The sequence below is a fragment of the Gallinula chloropus genome, assembly GCF_964237585.1.
Source record: "Gallinula chloropus genome assembly, chromosome: 1".
NCBI classification, from domain to species: domain Eukaryota; kingdom Metazoa; phylum Chordata; class Aves; order Gruiformes; family Rallidae; genus Gallinula; species Gallinula chloropus.
Genome location: NC_140085.1, coordinates 157,396,987 through 157,416,248, shown reverse-complemented (window position 1 = coordinate 157,416,248; position 19,262 = coordinate 157,396,987). Strand labels below are relative to the sequence as shown.

At 42.1% G+C, this 19,262-nt stretch overlaps 1 protein-coding gene across 5 annotated transcripts in view; it reads left to right on the top strand.

Moving 5' to 3' along the window:
- Positions 1-19,262, top strand: part of MBNL2 (muscleblind like splicing regulator 2) — a 75,239-nt gene that overhangs the window by 22,510 nt on the left and 33,467 nt on the right. For 4 of the 5 annotated variants that reach the window (XM_084262573.1, XM_084262574.1, XM_084262571.1 and 1 more), the window contains exons 2-3: positions 15,523-15,687; positions 18,740-18,940. In XM_084262573.1, the coding sequence (XP_084118699.1) occupies positions 15,523-15,687; positions 18,740-18,940 (366 nt within the window). The remainder of the gene's footprint in view (positions 1-15,522; positions 15,688-18,739; positions 18,941-19,262) is intronic. The other variant, XM_084262575.1, reaches the window with a different exon arrangement.

Below are 19,262 nucleotides of genomic sequence, written 5' to 3'. Positions count from 1 at the left end.
TATGCTAATCAAATGTTCCTTAACTAGTTAAAACTGCACACTTTATTTGTTGAATACAGCCAGCCAAGGGACTCCTTCAGGCGTGCATCCCCATTCTTTGCTGTCTCTGCATTTCATTGTTCTCAGGATTCTAGCATGGGAAAACTAATAAAGCGTGGTCTACAGTGTGGTGGGTGGCTGTACATATGATGAACCTTCTATTGAGGCCTTGATACCTTTAAAATGCACTGTGTTTCTTCTTCTTGAAGCAGGCTTGACATTTAAAGCTAATTTGGCATTCTCTATTCACTGAAATTCTGAGATGAGGACTATCATTGCCACGAAGAACTCAGATAAATACTTGCTGATGAAACACGGGGCTTTCAGTGTGGGATGGTAAAGTAAAATAAATAAAAAGCCCAGTGACATCTACTGTGGGAGACAATTTTCTTTAAAAATGTTAACAGCACTGCTGCAGTCTTAATGTCAATTTAAGATTCATTAAAAGACGTTTTCCCCATTGGCAGTTTCTTCCTTTCTGCTGAAGTCACTTGCCAGGGAAGGTTGAGATTATTTACTATATTCCACACGATCTGCTGTAGGAAGGCAAGATGCTTCTAATAGTATGCTTTTACAGTATCTAAAAATCTACAAAAACAAACAGCATTAAATAATTGTAAAGCTAATAACAATGTGCTCTGATGCATTCACATTTAACTCCTCTTCAAAGCAATCTCTCCATCAGAGGCCACATCTTCAGAGGTACAGAGGTAACCTCTCTTTATGTGGTTGCTCTGCCTATATGTAATCCACATATCCTGTAGTGTGTGGCTTGCCTAGCGATGGCAGATGAGAGCATCTCTTGGCATCTTTTATCCATGTGCTTGTGATCTATCTGACAGTGCCTGGGGTCGGAGCTTTGCCCTTGTATGAAGATGATCCAAATGGCTCATAGGTCTTCCAGAGGGACCCTAATGAGTTTTATGATTCCATACTGTGTTTGTGGATACTTGCCCCTACAGAGCAGCTTATGTGTCACCAAGACTGTCCTGAAGATGTGAAAACATCTTTGAAAATAGACCTTTTCTTTTTGCTTTTGTTGTTTTGTTTATTTACTGAGTAGTATAGCGTAGGGATTCAACAGCCTGAAGAGTGATACTTTTGTGAATGAGTGAGTGCTGGGAAGTAAATGATGACTTGTATCAGGTGCTGTATCTTTTGGACATGGTTTTACATTACAGTTGACAACAAAAGTCCAACTCTAGTCTTTGTCTTGCTAACATGGCAAAATCGCTCCTAGTGCTACATATGCCAAACTTCATGCAGTCGCTGCTGTTAGAGTCCTCTTTGCCGTGCTGGAAACCTGTGATGAATATTGCTGGGTACTGCAGACTGGTTGAAGTGGTGTAAGTGTTTTTAATATGGTAGTGTTAAGTCTGTAGAATCATCTAAACTCCCTTCTGCCCTCTCTCCATCCAGACACTGAATCCCCAGTGATTAAACAAGGGAGTTGGCTAAACCCTGTCTAGATGCTGGTTAGTGATCTCATATTTTGACTATTTCTCCCGATGAATGGTGCTCATCCATCACACTTTTTCTTTGCTGAAAAGCAGCAGGATGGGAAAAACCACTGATTTGCCCATGTAAATAATTCTTTTTCCAGACTGTCTGCAATTATAATGGCTTTTTGAAAAAATCTGAATCAAAATTGTTTCAACTAAGATTAGCATTTCATACCATACTACATTTTAACTTGAATGTCCTTCAGATTGAATTTCATGTGTCGCGGCAATTTTAATCACTTCATGATGTGCATATCAGACAAATAAAAATAGCAAATAGAAACAAGTGCTTCATGGTTCCTGGCTGTGAAAGAATCACTTTTTGGAAAAAAAATGCAAGATTATTATGCAGGTTTTTTTCTTCCATGAAACTTCAGTTTCACAGAATTACAAGGTTGGAAAAGAGCTTTAAGATCATCAAGTCCAACTGTTCCTGTCCTAAGCTAAACCATATCCCTAAGTACCTCATCTACCCATCTTTTAAACACATCCAGGGATGGTGACTCAACCCCCTCCCTGGGCAGCCTGTTCCAGGCCCTGACAACTCTTTCAGTGAAAAATTTTTTCCTAACATCTAATCTGACCCTGGTTTGGTTTGTGGAGTTTTAGTTTAATACATTCTTCAGCCTCCTGACATTTACAACAAATATTAAACCAGAAGTCCTGCAGTGTGGCTGGGATAAATGATTCTCCCTGGAATGATGAAGACATGGCTCAGCCACGCCACCAGGCCAGGCGGTGAGCCATATACCTTCTCCAATTCTGTATGCAGTTTTGAGGACTTGACAGTTGTGGTCTTCTCCTCCTTTCTGCTCCAGAGAGGAGAGTTCTCAGCGCTACTGTTCACTCCTGCTTGAGAGTGGCAAGAGGTCAAGGCACAAGAGAGGAACAAGTCTGTCAACTGCAGGTGTAATCTTCATCTAGCGTTTCCCACTGGGTTGTTGTTGCCACTTTGGTGTAAAGGGCAGTGACGGAAGTCTTGGCTGTGTCCTTGGGCTTCTGACTGCATCCTGCCTCTTCCTCCTTGGCACTCAAACAAAGGAAAGCATTTGACAAAAAGATGTTTGATGGGAATCTCCGTCTTGTGACTGCTGCTCAGATAAGATGCAGGCAGCGAAAACACTTCACCCACAAAGGAAAGACATAAATTATGTGGTCCTTTGGTTCCTGTTTGGAGAACAGCATTTCAGACCACGGGTTAGTTTCTCCTGAGAAACAGATGAGAGTGGTGCCAAACCTGTGAAGGTTTCCAGGAGATAGATGTTGAAAGCAGACAGTTTGTCACTGTAGCAAGGGAGTCTCCTTGTCTTCTGCAGAAACTTTAAGGGGAAGGAGGAAGGAGTCACAAAGGTGATTCCTTTATCCAAGCAGGTTTTCAGATTTCATAGCAGATCTCGTAATACTTGATGAACTACTTTTACCTGCTAAGAGGTAGGGTGGGAAAGTATCTTCTTCAAAACACAAAGGAAAACAACTCCTAGAAGAAGTCCTTGTTCAAGTCAAATGGTCACAACTTTTTTTCTTTCTGCATGGATCATTTGGGCTTTGCTGTGACACTGAAAAGGCACTTGATATGCTAGTACATGATCCCTTTAGATGCAATTTGAAATACAATGAAGAGTTTGCCTTGCAATTGCGTTTATATGCTTGTAGGCATTACACTCTCCAAAATGCTGTTTGGTAACTCCTTATGCTGTCTACGGAGTGCGTCAGCTGGGACATGTAATGACTACTTGCATTACAGTATTTCTGGACGTATGGGCCAGAAGACTTAATTTTTAACATGTTGCTGAATGTTTTGTTTACTGTCATTGTATTTAAATACTTTGATTTCTCCAGAAGTGCTTGGAGTGCCTGTGGTCATCAGCCTTTGGCTGGGTGTGTAAATGAGGCACACATGAGTGTTTTGTTACCAACAGTGTGCCATCATCGCCACCTGGATTTAATCTTGCCCACCGCTTTCCAAATAATATCCTCCTTTTCTGTGGTTTGAGAGTCTCTCTCTCTCTCAAAATGCAATTACATGGGCTGAAACATCTGAGTGACTGACTCAGAGTGTTTATTCAAAGTTTCGGTGAAACACTTCAACCGTTTTTGAGAAACAGCTGAGTCTCAAATACCTTGTTTTTCCTTAAGTGTTTCTTAAACAGGTTCAATGCTAAACCTGATTTCTCGTTGTTTGCAGCTGAACCTCGAGATCTAGCAGCAGAAGGGTTACTCTATTATCAGTATTTTGCCTCATGCTATTCTTGGGAAATTCCACCCAAATTTGGTCATCTTGTAAGTGTAAAAACTCACTGAGCTTGCTCAGACCAAGGACCGAGCACTGATGTCTCTTGTGTTGGTCCATCTGGGAGTAATGCTTGTCTGGTCTCACAAGAAGGCTGAGAAACCCATAAATAACTACCAGAGCCATTCCTAATGCAATCCTATAGGGCCAGCCCTATGGGTAGGTCCAAAAGGAAGTGAGGATCTTGCATTCAGACCAAGAGACAGATGAACGTGTGTCACAGTACTGACTGCCAGGCTTGAAAGAAATCGTAAAATAAAAAAGCTGCATAAAATAGCAGATGTGGTCATGTAATTGAGATTGGTTCCACCACATCCACTCGTGACACTGATGAAGACAGGTCCCTTGGACATCAGAGTACACCGGCAATGTCATTGCGGCATGATAAATGGTAGGGAGCCTAGTGTGTGGGTTCCCCTGGAAGTCACAAATCCATGCCTTGGAAAACCTAGAGGCAGTATTTTAATTTGAGATTAACCTAGAATTTTTTTTAGTTGTCACTGAAGCTGTCTTAAGGAAAAGAATAATTATCTGCTCCTTCAACAGAGTGTTGAGAAGGTATAAGCACTCTCAAGACCACAATCACACATTCTAGTACTTAGATGAATATAGCATTCAAGAAAGGTAATAAGGCATCCTAATGTGTCTTATCTTTTCTCATAACCATGATTTTGCTGCCTAATTCTGTAAGCTACCATTTGAGATAAATGTAACTGCTTTATACTTCTTGCTTTTTTTTTTTTTCTGGATCTTCTAGAAGCTTCCTAATACTGAGTTGAGGAGGACAGAGATCCCTTCAGCAAAAAGAAAGGGGTCTTTTCAGGTTACCAGGATGTCAGGACTTCATTCTTTCTTCTTGCTTGAATTTCTGGACCTCTTGTCACCTTCTTCCTCATCCCTCACCCCTTTTTTTTTTATTTATTTTTTAAACTAATCCTGTTTGTTGATTCTCTGGTTATTTCGCAATGATAACACTTATGTCCTGCTGCTTTGGGGCAGGTGTCTTACTGCCCATCCTGCTAGGGGAGCTAGTTTCCCCATTCCCTGAAGAGGGAAATCCAAGGCGTATCGGACTGTCAGGAGAGACACAAGCTGAAATGTATCTCTGATGTTAAGAAACTAATTTCCAGAAGAGCAGGAACGTGGACTGGGTATGAAAGAGGCTAGGAAAGGTGCCTGCTTACCTTTTGCTTTTCAGGTCAGGCACATTTGGTTGGTCTCTAGGTGTCCCATAGTGATATGGTGTCTTTCTGTCTTGTCTTGATAATTTGTTTTTCACTTCTCATGGGGTTATGAATAGTATGGGGAATTTAAGTGCAATTTTTTTTTTCCTTGGACCTGCATATGTCTTTTCAGTTTTAGAGTTTTTCCTTTAAAATAGCAGTTCCAGGTCTTCAAAACACTTTTTAGAAGTTTAGAGAGGAAAAGTCTTCTTTGTGTGTTTTCAGCAAGCTCCCAGTGAACTGGTAGCTGGTACCAGACTCCAGCCATCGTTGGCTCATCCAGGGAGCGAAGCCGATGATTTATTAATAACGCAGCTGCGGTTCCAGTGCTGCCACTGAGGGTGGGAAAACACTCCTCCTCCTCCTCCTTTGCAGAGGGACACAGCAGTGTACTTTTCACCTCTGCAGTTACGTAAGGTGTCCTCGGCCATTATCTATATTTAACTTGGCCCTTGCTTTTTCCTTTTCTTTGTCAAGCAATCGGCCAAGAAAGTGTGAAATCCCCAAGGGGGAAGGATCTCAGCATGCCAGGAGACAGGGCATGTTGCTCAGTACACATATAGGTGTGGGGTGGTCCAGCTGGAGCAAAAGGGTCCCCACGAGAAGGAGCAGAGGACTCACCGGTGGCAGATCAGGTCACTCCCATAGCGGTTCATGGCTACTGGACATCCAGTTTGAGAGCCAGGGGGCTGTGACAGGCCAATGGCCGAGGCGGGTGGTCGTTCCCATTACGTTGGGTCCACCCTTTTCTGTAGCACATCAGCAGGGTCCCTTCGTACATAAGGAACTTGTCAAATCGTGCTGATGGGCCTTGTCCATATGGTGGGTCTCCTCCAAATGACGGGCCTTTTCTAAATCACTTTTGATTCACTGCAGCTCTCAAATAAGCATCTTCTCAAGGCTGCCTTGGGCTGGTGGCTTGCTGTAGGGGACTTACATGGCTGATTTTACAGAAGACTCCCATTTCGTTCTGATCCAGGCAGACAGTCTCGTCACTGCCAAGGCATGTCTCCTGTTCCTTTTTGGTGCCATAGAAGTGATTTTATGGCTTTTTCTGAGGCACGTTAAAATTCCTTCTGTGTTGTGGAGGGAACTGTTGTTGGCATGCCCGTGATCACTGGCTGCTCATGGGCATCCTAGTGGCAAAACCTTGTCCTCTCCTCTTGCTCTTTCTTTTATAACATGGTTACCATGGAGGACACGGTATGCACATTGGAGGGTGCATGGTGGCTTGCTTCTACAGGCCAGCAGATTAGAAATAGGGTGTCTCAGGGCTTGGCTGTAAATTCTCTGGTTATCTTTGCCTACCTTTTCAGTGCAAAGCGGTGTTTCCAAACCAATGGAGTTTAATCTCGGTCTTGTTCGTACGAGCAAGCTTGCCTTAAAGTCAGCGTAGCTCTGCTTGAAAGCTTGTACGGGTGTTCTGCAGGAGTTGAGGAAAGAGGTACTTCAGGGGGTGGCACCATGCCATGCTCATCTTCTTGCTTGGTCTTCTGTGGTTCCTCTGCTACGCTGCTGTTGCCTTTTCTCTTGCCAGCTGACCTGCAGTCAAACAACTTGCCTCCTTTTACTGGCATGACTTCTGGAATGACTAATTGTGTCCACTCTTGAAATATTGAGAGAAATTGAAGAAAATTGCCCCTTTCTAAGCTTGTATCTTCCATTTCAGTTCAGTTGAGTTAAACCTAATGGTGAAGTATGTTGTTTACTAGCAAAAAAGTCCATGTCACCAAGTTCCCCTGCGGTCCCGCCTGCAATTTGCACAGCTCTCTGCGTCTTCTACAAAAACACTCCATCCTTGTGATGACTTGTGATGGCCCAGCCATCGACTAACTGTAATGCTGTCTTGTGAGACTCCCTGAAGGTTTTAGACTCTTTTTTTGTTTGTTTGTTTGCTATGTAGGAATCTGCAGATACTTTGACTTCTCTGAAGGGACAGAGTTGGAGGGCTTGAATCACTGCTCTGCTACAGCAACACATTTTGAGTCGCGTGTCAGGCTACATCTAGGCCTTCCATGGGAGGAGCTGTATGTTAGTTAGAGCCCTGCCCAGGGTGACTTCACATCCTGGGAGAAGAGTCTCACCACCCACGTAGTAAAAATCAGACATTTGAGGAATTTTATATAATGAAGCCACACTTCCCTCAGCTTTCTTTATGTTCATTCCATAGGGGACTTCCTCTGTACTATGCGTTGACTGCCTATCACCTGTGTAAGTTGCCTGTATCCATTAGAGTGAAGATTTGTCTCAAGGGTTGTCCACAGTTTGTTGTGATATATTCGTCGGCACTGATAACCAAACATGAAGATAAGATGAAAATAGCTGGTTTAGATTTTAGGTGCCAGCGAGGGGGACAAATGGAAAAAGAAAAGGGAGCTACATAAGTAAGGAAGAAGTAAACTTTATTTCCCTGTTACTCTCAAATTATTTTTGTGGCAGTAAACACAGATAGAGTACACATTTATATTAAACTGTTCTTTGTCTTATTTGTTGAAGTAATCTCAAGGATGCTTGTCAAATGACTTAGAATTTCAGAAGCATCTTTTTTTGTGTGTCTGTAATATCTGCTTGAGTTCTTTCTCTTCTGAGCAATTTAATCTGGAGTATACTCCCCTTGATATTGCAAGGCAAATTATGAAACCATTCTCTATAGCCATCCTTCTCAACGTGTTTGAAAGAGCATCTTGAGAGACTCAGACCTCTTTATGCACTGCAAATGTGCTCTTCAATAGAACATTTTGTCTTTTTCCATTTAAATAAACATCTCCTATTAAGTCTTTAGTGTTAAGACTGTTACATCATTTGGACATTCCATCTTTTCGTAAGACTTCCATTTTTCTTCTACGTTTCTCTATTTTTGTGTTGGTTACAGGCAGTTCTTAACTTCATGAAAAAAATGATTGTTGTTATTTTACCAGCTTTTAGTTTCTTACAAATACTTGAAATCATTAGAAGATCAGCTAATGGGTTTTCTTAACATGTTGGAAACTGATTTGGGCTGAACTCACCTGAGAATTTTTTGCCTTCTCTTCCTTTTCTCCTTTAAAGTAAGAAAGTGCATTTGCCTTCTACTTTATCTTGAAACGGAAGCGTGTAGGTGCATATAAATATGTATGCACAGTCACTAACTTCAGTGGGTGGACTTGCAAGGTGGCTTTAGAAACACAGAATTAATTTCTCAGTGAAATTTCCAAGTTGTTTTTGTTGGTGGGTTTTGTTTGGTTTTTTGGGTTGTGGGGTTTTTTTTACCAGGAAAACAGATCTGAGAGCTGAAATATTTCAAGTGTAATGTAAGAGATGTTTGTGGGTTTTTGAAATCCATTTTTTCCCTTTAGGTCGTTGTGTTGGTAAGGTGTATGGCAACAAGTGAAGTTTGAGACATTTGAAGTCTCTGTCAAAAAGCTTAATATTTCTGTTTCCATTTGAAAGTCCCTTTCCTTAAGTAGTTCAAATATGTCTCATTTTTAAGATAAGGGATCTTCTTCTTTCTATAAAATTAGATATGATTCTACTTAGGCTAAAGGAATCGTGTTTTCATAAGCATGCATATTTGCAAGTCAACACGCTCTAGATGTGAAACTATGCAAAATTTAAGGAACATTTGAAGCTGTTTCGTGTACCTTAAGGAAGAAAAAACAAATTCCTAAGTTATATTTTTTTTTAAATCTATGATGAGACATTCTTAAGGCTTAGCTAAATCCCCTAAGTCCTTGCTCATATGCTTAACTCTACAGCCATGTGTAGTCCTACAGATTGTGTGAGATGGTGCATATTTGCAGCGAGTGCAAAGGGAATACTTTAATCGAGGTGTGCTATCTGTTTTTTGACCTTCTGAGGGAAGTTAGGAAGCAGACATGCATTGGAAAATTGAACTCCAGCATTGTGATGCTAGATGGAAAAGGCTTTTTAACTCGGTCCAAACTGAAGTCTAGTGGTTTTCCTTGAGTGTTGGAAGTGCTGTTGGTGCTTGAGCTCTCATGTACTAAAATATATCGGTGAATGCATAAATGCTGTAGAACTAAGAGGAATCATCCCTTTCTGCATATGAATGTCAGTCAGTGTTCTCTTTAGATTTTTTTTGCCCCCTTTTTTGATATTCTTGCATTTGAAAAATAACATCGATGTTTTGGGGCAGTGGAGTTAGTGTGGCTGTCTGTGGACAGGAGCAGAAGCTTAAGTATCTCAAAATACCCTGGCCTCCTATTGAGTGGGTCTATTTTTAGCCCCAAGGAGCCTGGGATTATTGGAATTGACAAGTTCCCGATTTATGCACGAGCAAAATTGTTAAATTGGTTGGGTGAGGCCACACATGTTCCCAACCAGAATTTGCTGGGGAGGAATCCCAAGGGAGGAGAAACGGCTTCTGCTCTCCTCAGAATCTCTGGAGAAGAGTATTTACAGCTTAGGTACCTCCGCAGCTGCTGACGCTGCTGTCCCTGCGGCTATTCTTGCTGTGCGCCGCCGCCACCCCAGACAGTGGCCTGTGCTGGCTCCCACTCTGCCAAGGTTTGAACAGTATGTGATATCTTCAGGTATCTGGTATCAGTACCCAGCAGGTGATGTCTAGCCAGCTAGCACGCCCTCACTTGCAAGTGCTTTAGCTTACTAAAAGGTGATCTGATCTTGCACAAGCGTGTGCAGGTTTGCCGAAGCTGCGGGATACAGAAAGTTGTGGTCATTATTTATTTTTCCCCCAAGTAGGTGAGGTGGTTGTGACATCAGGTGTTTATTACTTTTTTTAAAAATATAGTATATTATTGTTGAGTTTTTCCCAGCAGATATTGGATGTTTGGATCTCACAGTGTCTAGCTGGAAAGCAGGGAATCTTCTTACCTATGTAGAACCAGTTGCTCCGATGCCTTCTGCAACTATTCATGTCTTGGAAGTCATATACTTTTTTTTTTCTTTTTTCCCCCACAAGACTGCATATTTAATCCTGAGAGATCATACAGTTTCATCTGCATTTGTTAATTTTAGCTTGTTTTCTTAAGGAAACAGAATTTGCATAATTACACTATCGTACTTTTGCCAGCATCATCCTCACACCCTAATAACTTTTGAACACCATGGCCAATTTGACACAAAGTTGCTAGAAGCAGACATCTCAGAGAGGTATCACAAAGTCTTTGCTGGTTATGCAAAAAAAAAAAAGTGTCTGGGTAGAAGATCTAAATTATTACCCCATTAAGGAAAACGCTGGAGCGGGCACTGAGCCGTTCCCAAGCATGGTGTGCCAATCACTTGCACATCTTGGCTGGCCCTTCGGGAGATGCACGGCTCAAACAAGTTATATTTATCGTGTGAGTTGTTTCCTGATGTCTATAGTTAGGAGAGATGGGAGTGTGTTGGTTGGGGGGTGGGGGTGGGAAGAAGGAGGGAGGTGGGGTACAGGCAGAGGCTGGGAGCTTAGGGAGAACAAAAGTGGGTGGAGGGAGCCAGAAGCATCCTGGGGAGAGAGGTTAGGAACAAGGGATAGACATCTGCAAAGAAGCAGGTTTCTGCTTCTCGTTGGCTAACCTCGCTTTTAAAGGAGATGCTGTATTCTGTATCAGATAGTAGGCTGCACCATGAGGTGTGGGAAACATGCTCTGTTATTTCCCTCTAACAGTGTCAGTAAATTGCCCCAGTACAGACTTCCCCCTTGTCTACTATTTAAGTAAAATAGAAACAAGTAGATTGGCTTGATGATGGGTAACAGTGCTGCTTTGATAGGATGGCAGGTGACTATGGCTGCTGCCTTCCCAAAGCGTGAGGTAAACTGTAGAGGGAGTTTCCATTTAGCTGGTATGGTTTAAAAAACCTGGCGTGTACCCCTCCGGGGTTCAAACGTGAGACAGGCACACTGACAGAACACAACATGATGACATTGCATGGCGATTCTCTTCCTAAAAGAGCAGCTTTCAAGGACAAGGAGGTTGTCCAAGGTTCTTGCAGCTGTGTGTAGTGGAAGGACACGAGGCAGCCAGTGTAAGCTGAAACTAGACAGGGTCAGACTGAATATAAGGAAAATCATCTTCATCATGAGGACAGCCAAGCAGTAGATCAGATTGCTCAGAGGCTGTGCAAGCTCCATCCATGGTGGTTTCCTAGACTCAGCTGGAACAAGCTGGTCTGACCCCAGGGCTGACCCTGCTCTAAACAGGTTGGGCTGGGGACCTATCAAGGTCTCTTCCAACCTGCATTAGCCTCTCCTTTTGCAAAACAAAGCAAGAAGAAACCCAAACAAACAAACCTAAAACAACCCACACCACGTGATGCTGCAGAAAAGTGTCTTAAAGCAGTTTTGGATTGACAGCATAGATTGGGGCTGTTAACATTTAGTACTGGGGCTTTTATGATAAGCATTCCTAGGATATTTATTGACTCCCAGCTTAAAAGCAGAGTTAAGTACCTGAGTGAAATGGTTGGAGATTCATTAGGTGGTTCTCAGCTTCAGAGAGTAAGAAACACTGGTTTGCTTTTCTTCTTCTTTAAATTTCAAACATCTTATTTTTATGAAAGATAAAGGCAATTTTAGTAAGTAAAACCAAACTTATTCTTATGCATAAGCATTTCCCAGCCTGTGCCTGGATTAATTATGATTATTATTGTTACTATTGGAACAATAATGAAACAGTGAAGAAAGCTGCGAATATATAAAATATTCAAGACAGAGATGTGGCCATACAACTCGTAGACAGGAAATGTGCTCTTAGTATTTTAATACACACAGTTACAGGGTGTTACTTCTGCACTTGCCTTGTTATGCTTATTTTAAAATTAGAAGTCTTAGCACCAGCCTTTGGGCTGTCTCGTGGCATTGATTTTACAAGCTACTGATTGTTCTTCATAGGGAAAACCTATTGTTTTGGGGTTGTTTTTTTTCAAGTCCATGGTGTGACATGGCTCGTTAAGGGATGTGGGTTTGATATTGAGCCAGTCGGCTCACCACTGCCCCTGCAGAAGTGGAGCTTCTGGACACTGTGCCTGGGTGGTGGGCACTGGTGTACACTTGGTACACCCTTCCCTCTCCCATTCCTCTCTTCACTGGAGTGAAGCCTCTGACACACCCCTGATGCTAGCCACAGCATGCCCTGGATAATTAGCAGTAGAAAAGTAGTTTTTCTGCTAAAACTTTCCATTGCCAGTCTGAAATGTGGCCCTATGCATTAAAGGAGGCTAGTTGCAAAGGACAAAGGCAGTGAAATGAAAGGTCAGAAGTAGGTACCATCCTTGCTGGATGCGGGGGAGTAGCAGAGTGCTGGGAACTTAATCTGGTCATCGTTGCTATCCGCTGCAGATAAGGAGACAGCTCATTGAAAGCGGGGGTTTTTTGGGGTGAACTCACATGGGAAGTGCACAACTGCCTTCAATATGCTTGTTGATAACCTTTGCTTCACAGGTGGCAGGAGTTTCTAGGGACAGAGTTTCAGACCAATCTGTCTGCACCCTCAGTTTCAGGACTCTGACTCATACGTGAGAGCAGATTAAAAGGTGTATGAAGCAATTATTTTCCCTGCTGCCTGCCTCATTCTGCTGACGGAGTTTGTGCTGCCTTGCACCAGGAGGACTGAATGTTAATGGAGCAGCTCCTGAACTGCTGTGGATTTAAGAGCTATGATGAAACAAGCCTTGCTCCAGAGGCGTGATGCAGATGCATTCTAAAGTTCCTACTAAATCACTCAATTTTGTCTCTGTTATCAGGTGGCCTGCTAGCATCCAAAGTTGGCTTTTACTGTAGATGCTGACCCAAGATGTTGCATAATTCTGCATGTTGAGTACAATTCATCTGTTCTCTTGTGTGTGCTGTTGCCTCAGTTGGACTTCATAGTTGGCTTTTTAGTAAACAAAAAATATCCATTATCCCATTTGTCTGAGATGATACCACAAGCTTGAATTTTTGTTCCTGCATTGGTCAGTAGCTGGAAATCCATCTTGTTCCTCTCTGAAACTGTTCTCATCAGGAGTTCACTAGGACATGGAGCATTTGTTAAAAAATGAAGGAAAAGTTTCTCATAGGTGTTTTCCCCCAACCACTGCAGGTCCAAAAAGTGAAAGCTGGCCTCAGAATTTATTTAATTTTGGTACCTAGGGCTGCATTAATCTGCTCACTATTTTCAGTGCTCATTCCACTGCGGTTTATTTTGGGTCATTTCATTTCAACAAGGCTTGATCTGTTTACAGCACTTTCTATAGTAGTGGGACAGGGCCACACAACTCTTTTATAGTAGGTTCATTGCTAACCAGGAGCTCAAAAAAACACTAGTAAATGAGGCACAGACACGAACAAGTTTAGAAAGGACAGTACATTTTTGTGTGGTTGGATTATTTTGGAAAGTTTTCTGAAATAACCAGTCTTTTGTGCACTGTGGGTTGCTTTGCAGAGCTTGAAGTGATGGCATGTAGCAGCCGTGTGCTTTCAGATGTAAGAGTGGAAGGCCGGCTGAAGGCACTCTCCATGCTTAAGGCACTTCAGAAGCCACTGTGGTCAGGGAGTTACTCTCAACCCTTACTTGAGGAGCACTTTTGTTTCCGTAGGCAGATATTTCCGTCAGGTAGAGTCGTTTGATTTGATTTTGCTGGGTTGATTTTCAGATTTGCTGTGTGAACCCTTCATATACAAAGCAGACTAAGGTTAAATAGCTCACAATTAAAAATGTCTCATCAGCCATCACAACAGCATTATGTATGCTCATTGCCTGCGCTGACCATGCTCCGAATTAATGCTACAAAGGCTCTGTTGCCCAAGAATGGAAGAACCAGCCTTCTGTGTCTATCAAATCATGACTGTTGCTATTATTGCTCATGCCTGCTGACAAAGTAACACTGCTTTTGTGTACTTCGTGGAACCGGTCAGAATTAGTGACTTGTCAAACAGAAATCAGAAGCCACAACGCCCTGAAAATGGCCGCATCTGTACTAGCAGGTTAAAACAGCCCTGTTCCTGAGCAGTGGGACTGGTTTTCCTTAAATTTTTAGCTTTCTTGAGCTCTCCTGACCTCTGCCATTAGCATATTACCAAGCAGCAGCCAGGCGTAGTTCAGGAAAGGGCTGTTCTCAGTCGTTTAATAGTGTGCTTGCGTTACTGGTGTCCTCGGTACAGGAGAACCTTCCTGGACATGTTTAACCGACTCCTGTGTAGGTAGTTATTACATCCCTAGAGCAAATTAGAGGCAGAATCAGCAGTGTTTCAGTGTCTTGAGTGAAAGGTGTAACATTAATAGTGATGTTCAGGGACCATTCAGAGGATATGGAAGGTTTTGCAGGAGCACGTGCACGTGTGCATGTGCTGAGTCAGCACACGTGTGTACTGTGCAATGTTCTTGCATAGGGTTCTTAATATTTTCTTGGCTTTAGGAGGATATTACTGCTTGGCTAAAAGTTGTATGAGCTCTTATTCTTGTGAATGAAGGGTTTAAGAAGCACTTCTAAAAAAATCTCAATTTGGAAACTTATCTTCTAGAAGTTCAGTGCGTCAGATGCAGTTTGACTAATGCTCTAGGTCCACTGGTCACAGCTCCTACAATTTTGTGATGGTTCATGAGCCGTGTCATCAAGGAGCTTCTGATCCCAGCAGGTCCTGCCCCTGCAGCTGCACATCCTGCTGGTACACCCTGTGATATCCCTTTTCTGGGAGAAAAATGTGTCGGCATTGTCTTATGCTACCCCACGTACTCTTTGGTCAACAGGCAGAGGTTGTAGAGGCAACCACTATGTCTGTCTTCTCCGACACAAACCACCTCAGAGGTGACTGCCCACCTGTATTTTATTGTCTCATAAGCGTTCAAAAATTCCTTGTTTTCAGGTTGATCAGGAGCTCTCCTTTTGCCATGTACCTTCAGATTTGGCTCCATGCACTGCTTCTGAATTCAGGCTGAGAAAGTACCAGCTTGACTTTTGTTCTTTTATACTGGAATGGAAATGGTTCAAAGTTGTGCTGATGTAATGAAAACAGGGGCCCAGAAGGCAGTGAACTGGAATAAGGGTGAATGTATCAGGGAACGCAAGCAGAGAGCGGCCACTTCAGATCCTTACTGCCGTGAACGCACAATTAATTTTTAATATAATGTGCTTAAAAACTGCATTCCTCTTAAAGGAGGTTTAAATTTGTTATGCATAATGTAATTTATAAAAACATATGGTAATACCAGGTACTCCAGCCAAGAAACCATGAGAGGCAGTTCAAGCAGTCTGGATAATACTCAGAGTATTAATTGCATAGCAGTGATCTGTACTTGACAATGAAAATGGCATCACCTATTTTCCAAGGCTTTCTCTTTCTTCGTGGCTAATAACCTTAATGATCAATCAGAGGTAGCGGGCTGAGGCAGAGCTCAAGGCTATCAGCTTGTCACAGCATGCTACATAGTTCCCAGGAAACACCCTGTATTTCGTTAGTTCTTGCTTAGTTCATGGTGTAATATTTTGCTTGAAGGCATTAAGCCATCATCAAAGGCAGTAGACCAATTAGCGTGACTTCTTTTTCCAGGGTCGTTGTACAAGGGAGAACTGCAAGTACCTTCATCCACCAACACATTTAAAAACCCAACTGGAAATCAATGGCAGAAACAACTTAATCCAACAAAAAACTGCAGCAGCAATGCTTGCCCAGCAAATGCAGTTCATGTTTCCAGGGACACCACTACAGCCAGTGGTAAGTATATTTCTCTGATGGTGTTATTGGTAAGTAAAGTTGAAGACTCTGTTGACCCAAAAAAGTTCTCTAAGCTAGTGTCAATAAAAACAGTCCCTGTCTGTTGACTTAAGCAATTGCTAAGATAGTAGAATGTGTTAATTTATATTTGCATTTGAAGATACAATGTAGGGTTCTTGTAGATTTGATGGAGATTTTTATCCCAGGCTCATTTGCCTTTTAAAAAAAAAGTGTGGATTGTTTTTTTAACCATTCAGTTCATGTCAGGTTTAGTCCAAATTTGCAATATTTTTACCTATAATCCTTCTAGAGGTGAACATTTTTGTAATAATAATTGCTAATAAGATGTCTGAGTAGGAATGCAAAGTTTCCCTCTCAGGAGTCTATGGGTTTGAGTGGCTTTAAGTAGGATTTAATCCCAGTACCAAAGGAACAAAGGTTAATGTCATTCTGGGTAGCATTTTCTTCCTCTCTTGAAATCAGAAGTGTCCCAGAATAGGACAGAGAACCACTGGAGCATGCACTTTAGAAACTCAGCGTTTTATCTTAAGGTAATGTGTATGGTGCCCAGGACACTTCAGATGCAGAAGGTAATGTAAAACTAGAGTCTTGCAGGCATGAGCAGCGACTTTGGATATACGAGGAAATTATTCATTGCTCTGGGTTGCCTTTGCAGTTTTGCTCCTCGTTGTACCAGACTTCCAGAGCATGGTTAGGCAAGTAATCTGACTTAAAACCTTTCACACATGGCTGCTAATGATGTTTTCTCAATTTGAATACCTGGTGTAAGGCGCTGGAGTGGGATATTTCCCTAATGTGAGGCATCTGGAGTGTTGCCACCAGCTTCTGCGTTGGGCTTCCGAGGTCCATTTATAGTTTAGCAAAAGACATGGAGACTTCTAATTATTATTCACTTGGCTTATTTCAGACGTCTGCATTCAGATTAGGTGATTTGGTTTTTTAAGTGCCTTTGTCTTTCCATGAGCTATCACAGGAGCCAAGTTTAAGCATCTCAGAGGAATACTTCTGCATTTGGTCACAGGAAGCTCACTCCAGATGACCTTTTACAAATGTATTTTGACACTTGAAACATCTGCTTTAAGGTGGGAGGCATGAATAAAAGTTGGGTGTCAGGAGTCCCTGAATTTCTGGTGAATGTTCATCACAATGTAACTGGGTATATTGGCGTAATGTGTTTTGATGCCTCCTGCTTTTTAGTGCTTGAGTTTTCACTGGAAAAAGTTTTGATGAAGGAATAGATTCCACCTCTTAGCATTATGAGAAAAATTGAAGTGGCAAAATTATACTTTCTTCAACTCACCCATTTCATCATTTGAACTTTACAATTTCATTGACGTAATGCCTTCTGTACTGATTGCTGCGATAAAAGTGCCGGCCTTTATTTCCCTGTCTCGTATAAATTGCCAGATTAGGGTGACTCAGCCCTGACCAAATGGATAAAAAGTGAAAGAAAATTCCATAGAAGTCACTTGACATGTGGCTTTATTCTAAAAATTATATCTGATACAAAGCTGTTATTTATATTTCATATAACACATTTTGTCCTCAACATAGTCGAACTGTTGTTTTATATAAATATTCATTATTATGCTCTGAAGAATTTAGCTTGACATATCAACTGGGCTGTTTGGTATCAAGCAGTTTTGATCAAAACAGAGCATTTTTCACTATTTAATTCTCTAGGGCAGGTAGATGCCTTTTCCACACAGTTGGGCATCCTGGCTAATCTGCTGCTCAAAGCATCTTCTTGGTACTAACTCACATTCATTTATGAATTAGTAATTGGTTCCAAAGACCAAAAAAATAAAACCCCAAAACTGAACTAAACCTTCTAAACCTTCTAGCTGCTCTGCTTTCTCTTGCATACTTTCTACATACTGTATGTGGCTGGCTTGCCTTCTCCAACAGAGGCTGTGCAGACCACCTTGATGGGAAAGGCATCCTCCCTTCATTAAATGTTTTTAAGTCTTTCCTTAACATTTAGCTGTTGGGTGGTTCATTTCTAGCTGCTGTCTTCATTTCTAGCTGCTGGGAACTTAATTTCTGACAAAGCCAATCTGAGATGTGTCCTGTTTTTCTACATAGTTCTTCCTCATTTATAATTATAGCTTCACTCTCAGGGGTAAACGTCAGCTCTGCAGAACTAAAACACTTTCCGGGTCTGACTGTGGTCTGACCATGGTGATATTCTGCCTCCACCCCCTGTGGAACTAGTGGTAACAAACCTCCCATTCTGCCTTGGTAGCATCACACAAGTGCTCTTTCTTCTGGTCATGACTTCACTGACTCTCTGTAGGAAGGCACGAACCAGATTTTTAGACCCGTATCATTCCTTCCAATCAGTTTTTTTTCATAAGATGAACTCTAGCTAAGCCTGAATAATCCCTTTCTAAATATTGTGTCCAGCTGAGATTATAATATTTATTCTGCTTGCCACTGGTGACAGCTGAGCACACAAACATTCGCAAAGGTGAGCTTTGCTGGTGTGTGAGCCATAGCAACATAGAATTGCAGGTGGCAAAATACGGTATGCAAACAGATGGAAGTGACATGCCAAAGCGCTCATGACATATACTCTTACTGAAAATATGGCTTTAATATTGTTAATAACGCTTCACCTATGAAATCCGGTACTTTGAAAAATGGCCTGTTTTCCCAAGGAAAACAAGCGTTGAGAAAAAGCAATGAAGCCTGCGCTATTTCTACTTTTAGACGTGTAAATAAGCCTGCAGTGTAAGCTGGACATCCACAGAGATTCAGGTTCAAAGTAGGACTTCCTTTGCATCGGCAACCTCTTTTCCAATAAGCGAGCTGCAAAGGCGATTCTTAGTGTGCCGCCGGAATGCGTTACCTGATTAAAAGGAGAGAGCATGCCGTGTGTTTTACCAGCTGTTTGGAATCTTTTCATTCAGAAAATGAGGCAGCACCAGAAAGAACACGTCAAAGACAACTAGCGAGCTCTTGATTAAAGGGTTGGTTGGGTTGGGGTTTGTTTTTTTTTTCACCTCGGTCTGTTGTTTTCCTTTTGCAGCCCACATTTCCAGTGGGTCCCACAATAGGAACGAACACGGCTATTAGCTTTGCTCCTTACCTAACGCCAGTAACACCGGGAGTTGGCTTAGTCCCGACTGAGATCCTACCCACACCGCCTGTCATTGTTCCTGGAAGTCCGCCGGTTTCAGTCCCCGGTTCAACTGCTACCCAGAAACTCCTCAGGACTGATAAACTGGAGGTACTGTAGACACCGCTGGGACTAGAAGTGCAATCCCCCGTTAGACTGTGTGAAAGACCCTGGGGGGAAAAACTTTATTGTTTTAGGTATGATGCTTAAATTTAGTTGCTTCAAATAAAGACCTTGTAACTGGGCAGGATTTATGCACTCGCAGCCAGTGGCAATTAAACACTGTTATTTTTAAGGTGGTGCTTTTGCTCAAATTTAATACACAGGCATCGTTGTGAGCCTTCATTTTTCATAAATTTCATCTCCTCCAAAATATCTCAAGCACACCTGCCTGTAAAGGTGTGCTGTGTTGGCACATCTAACAGGCACGGTT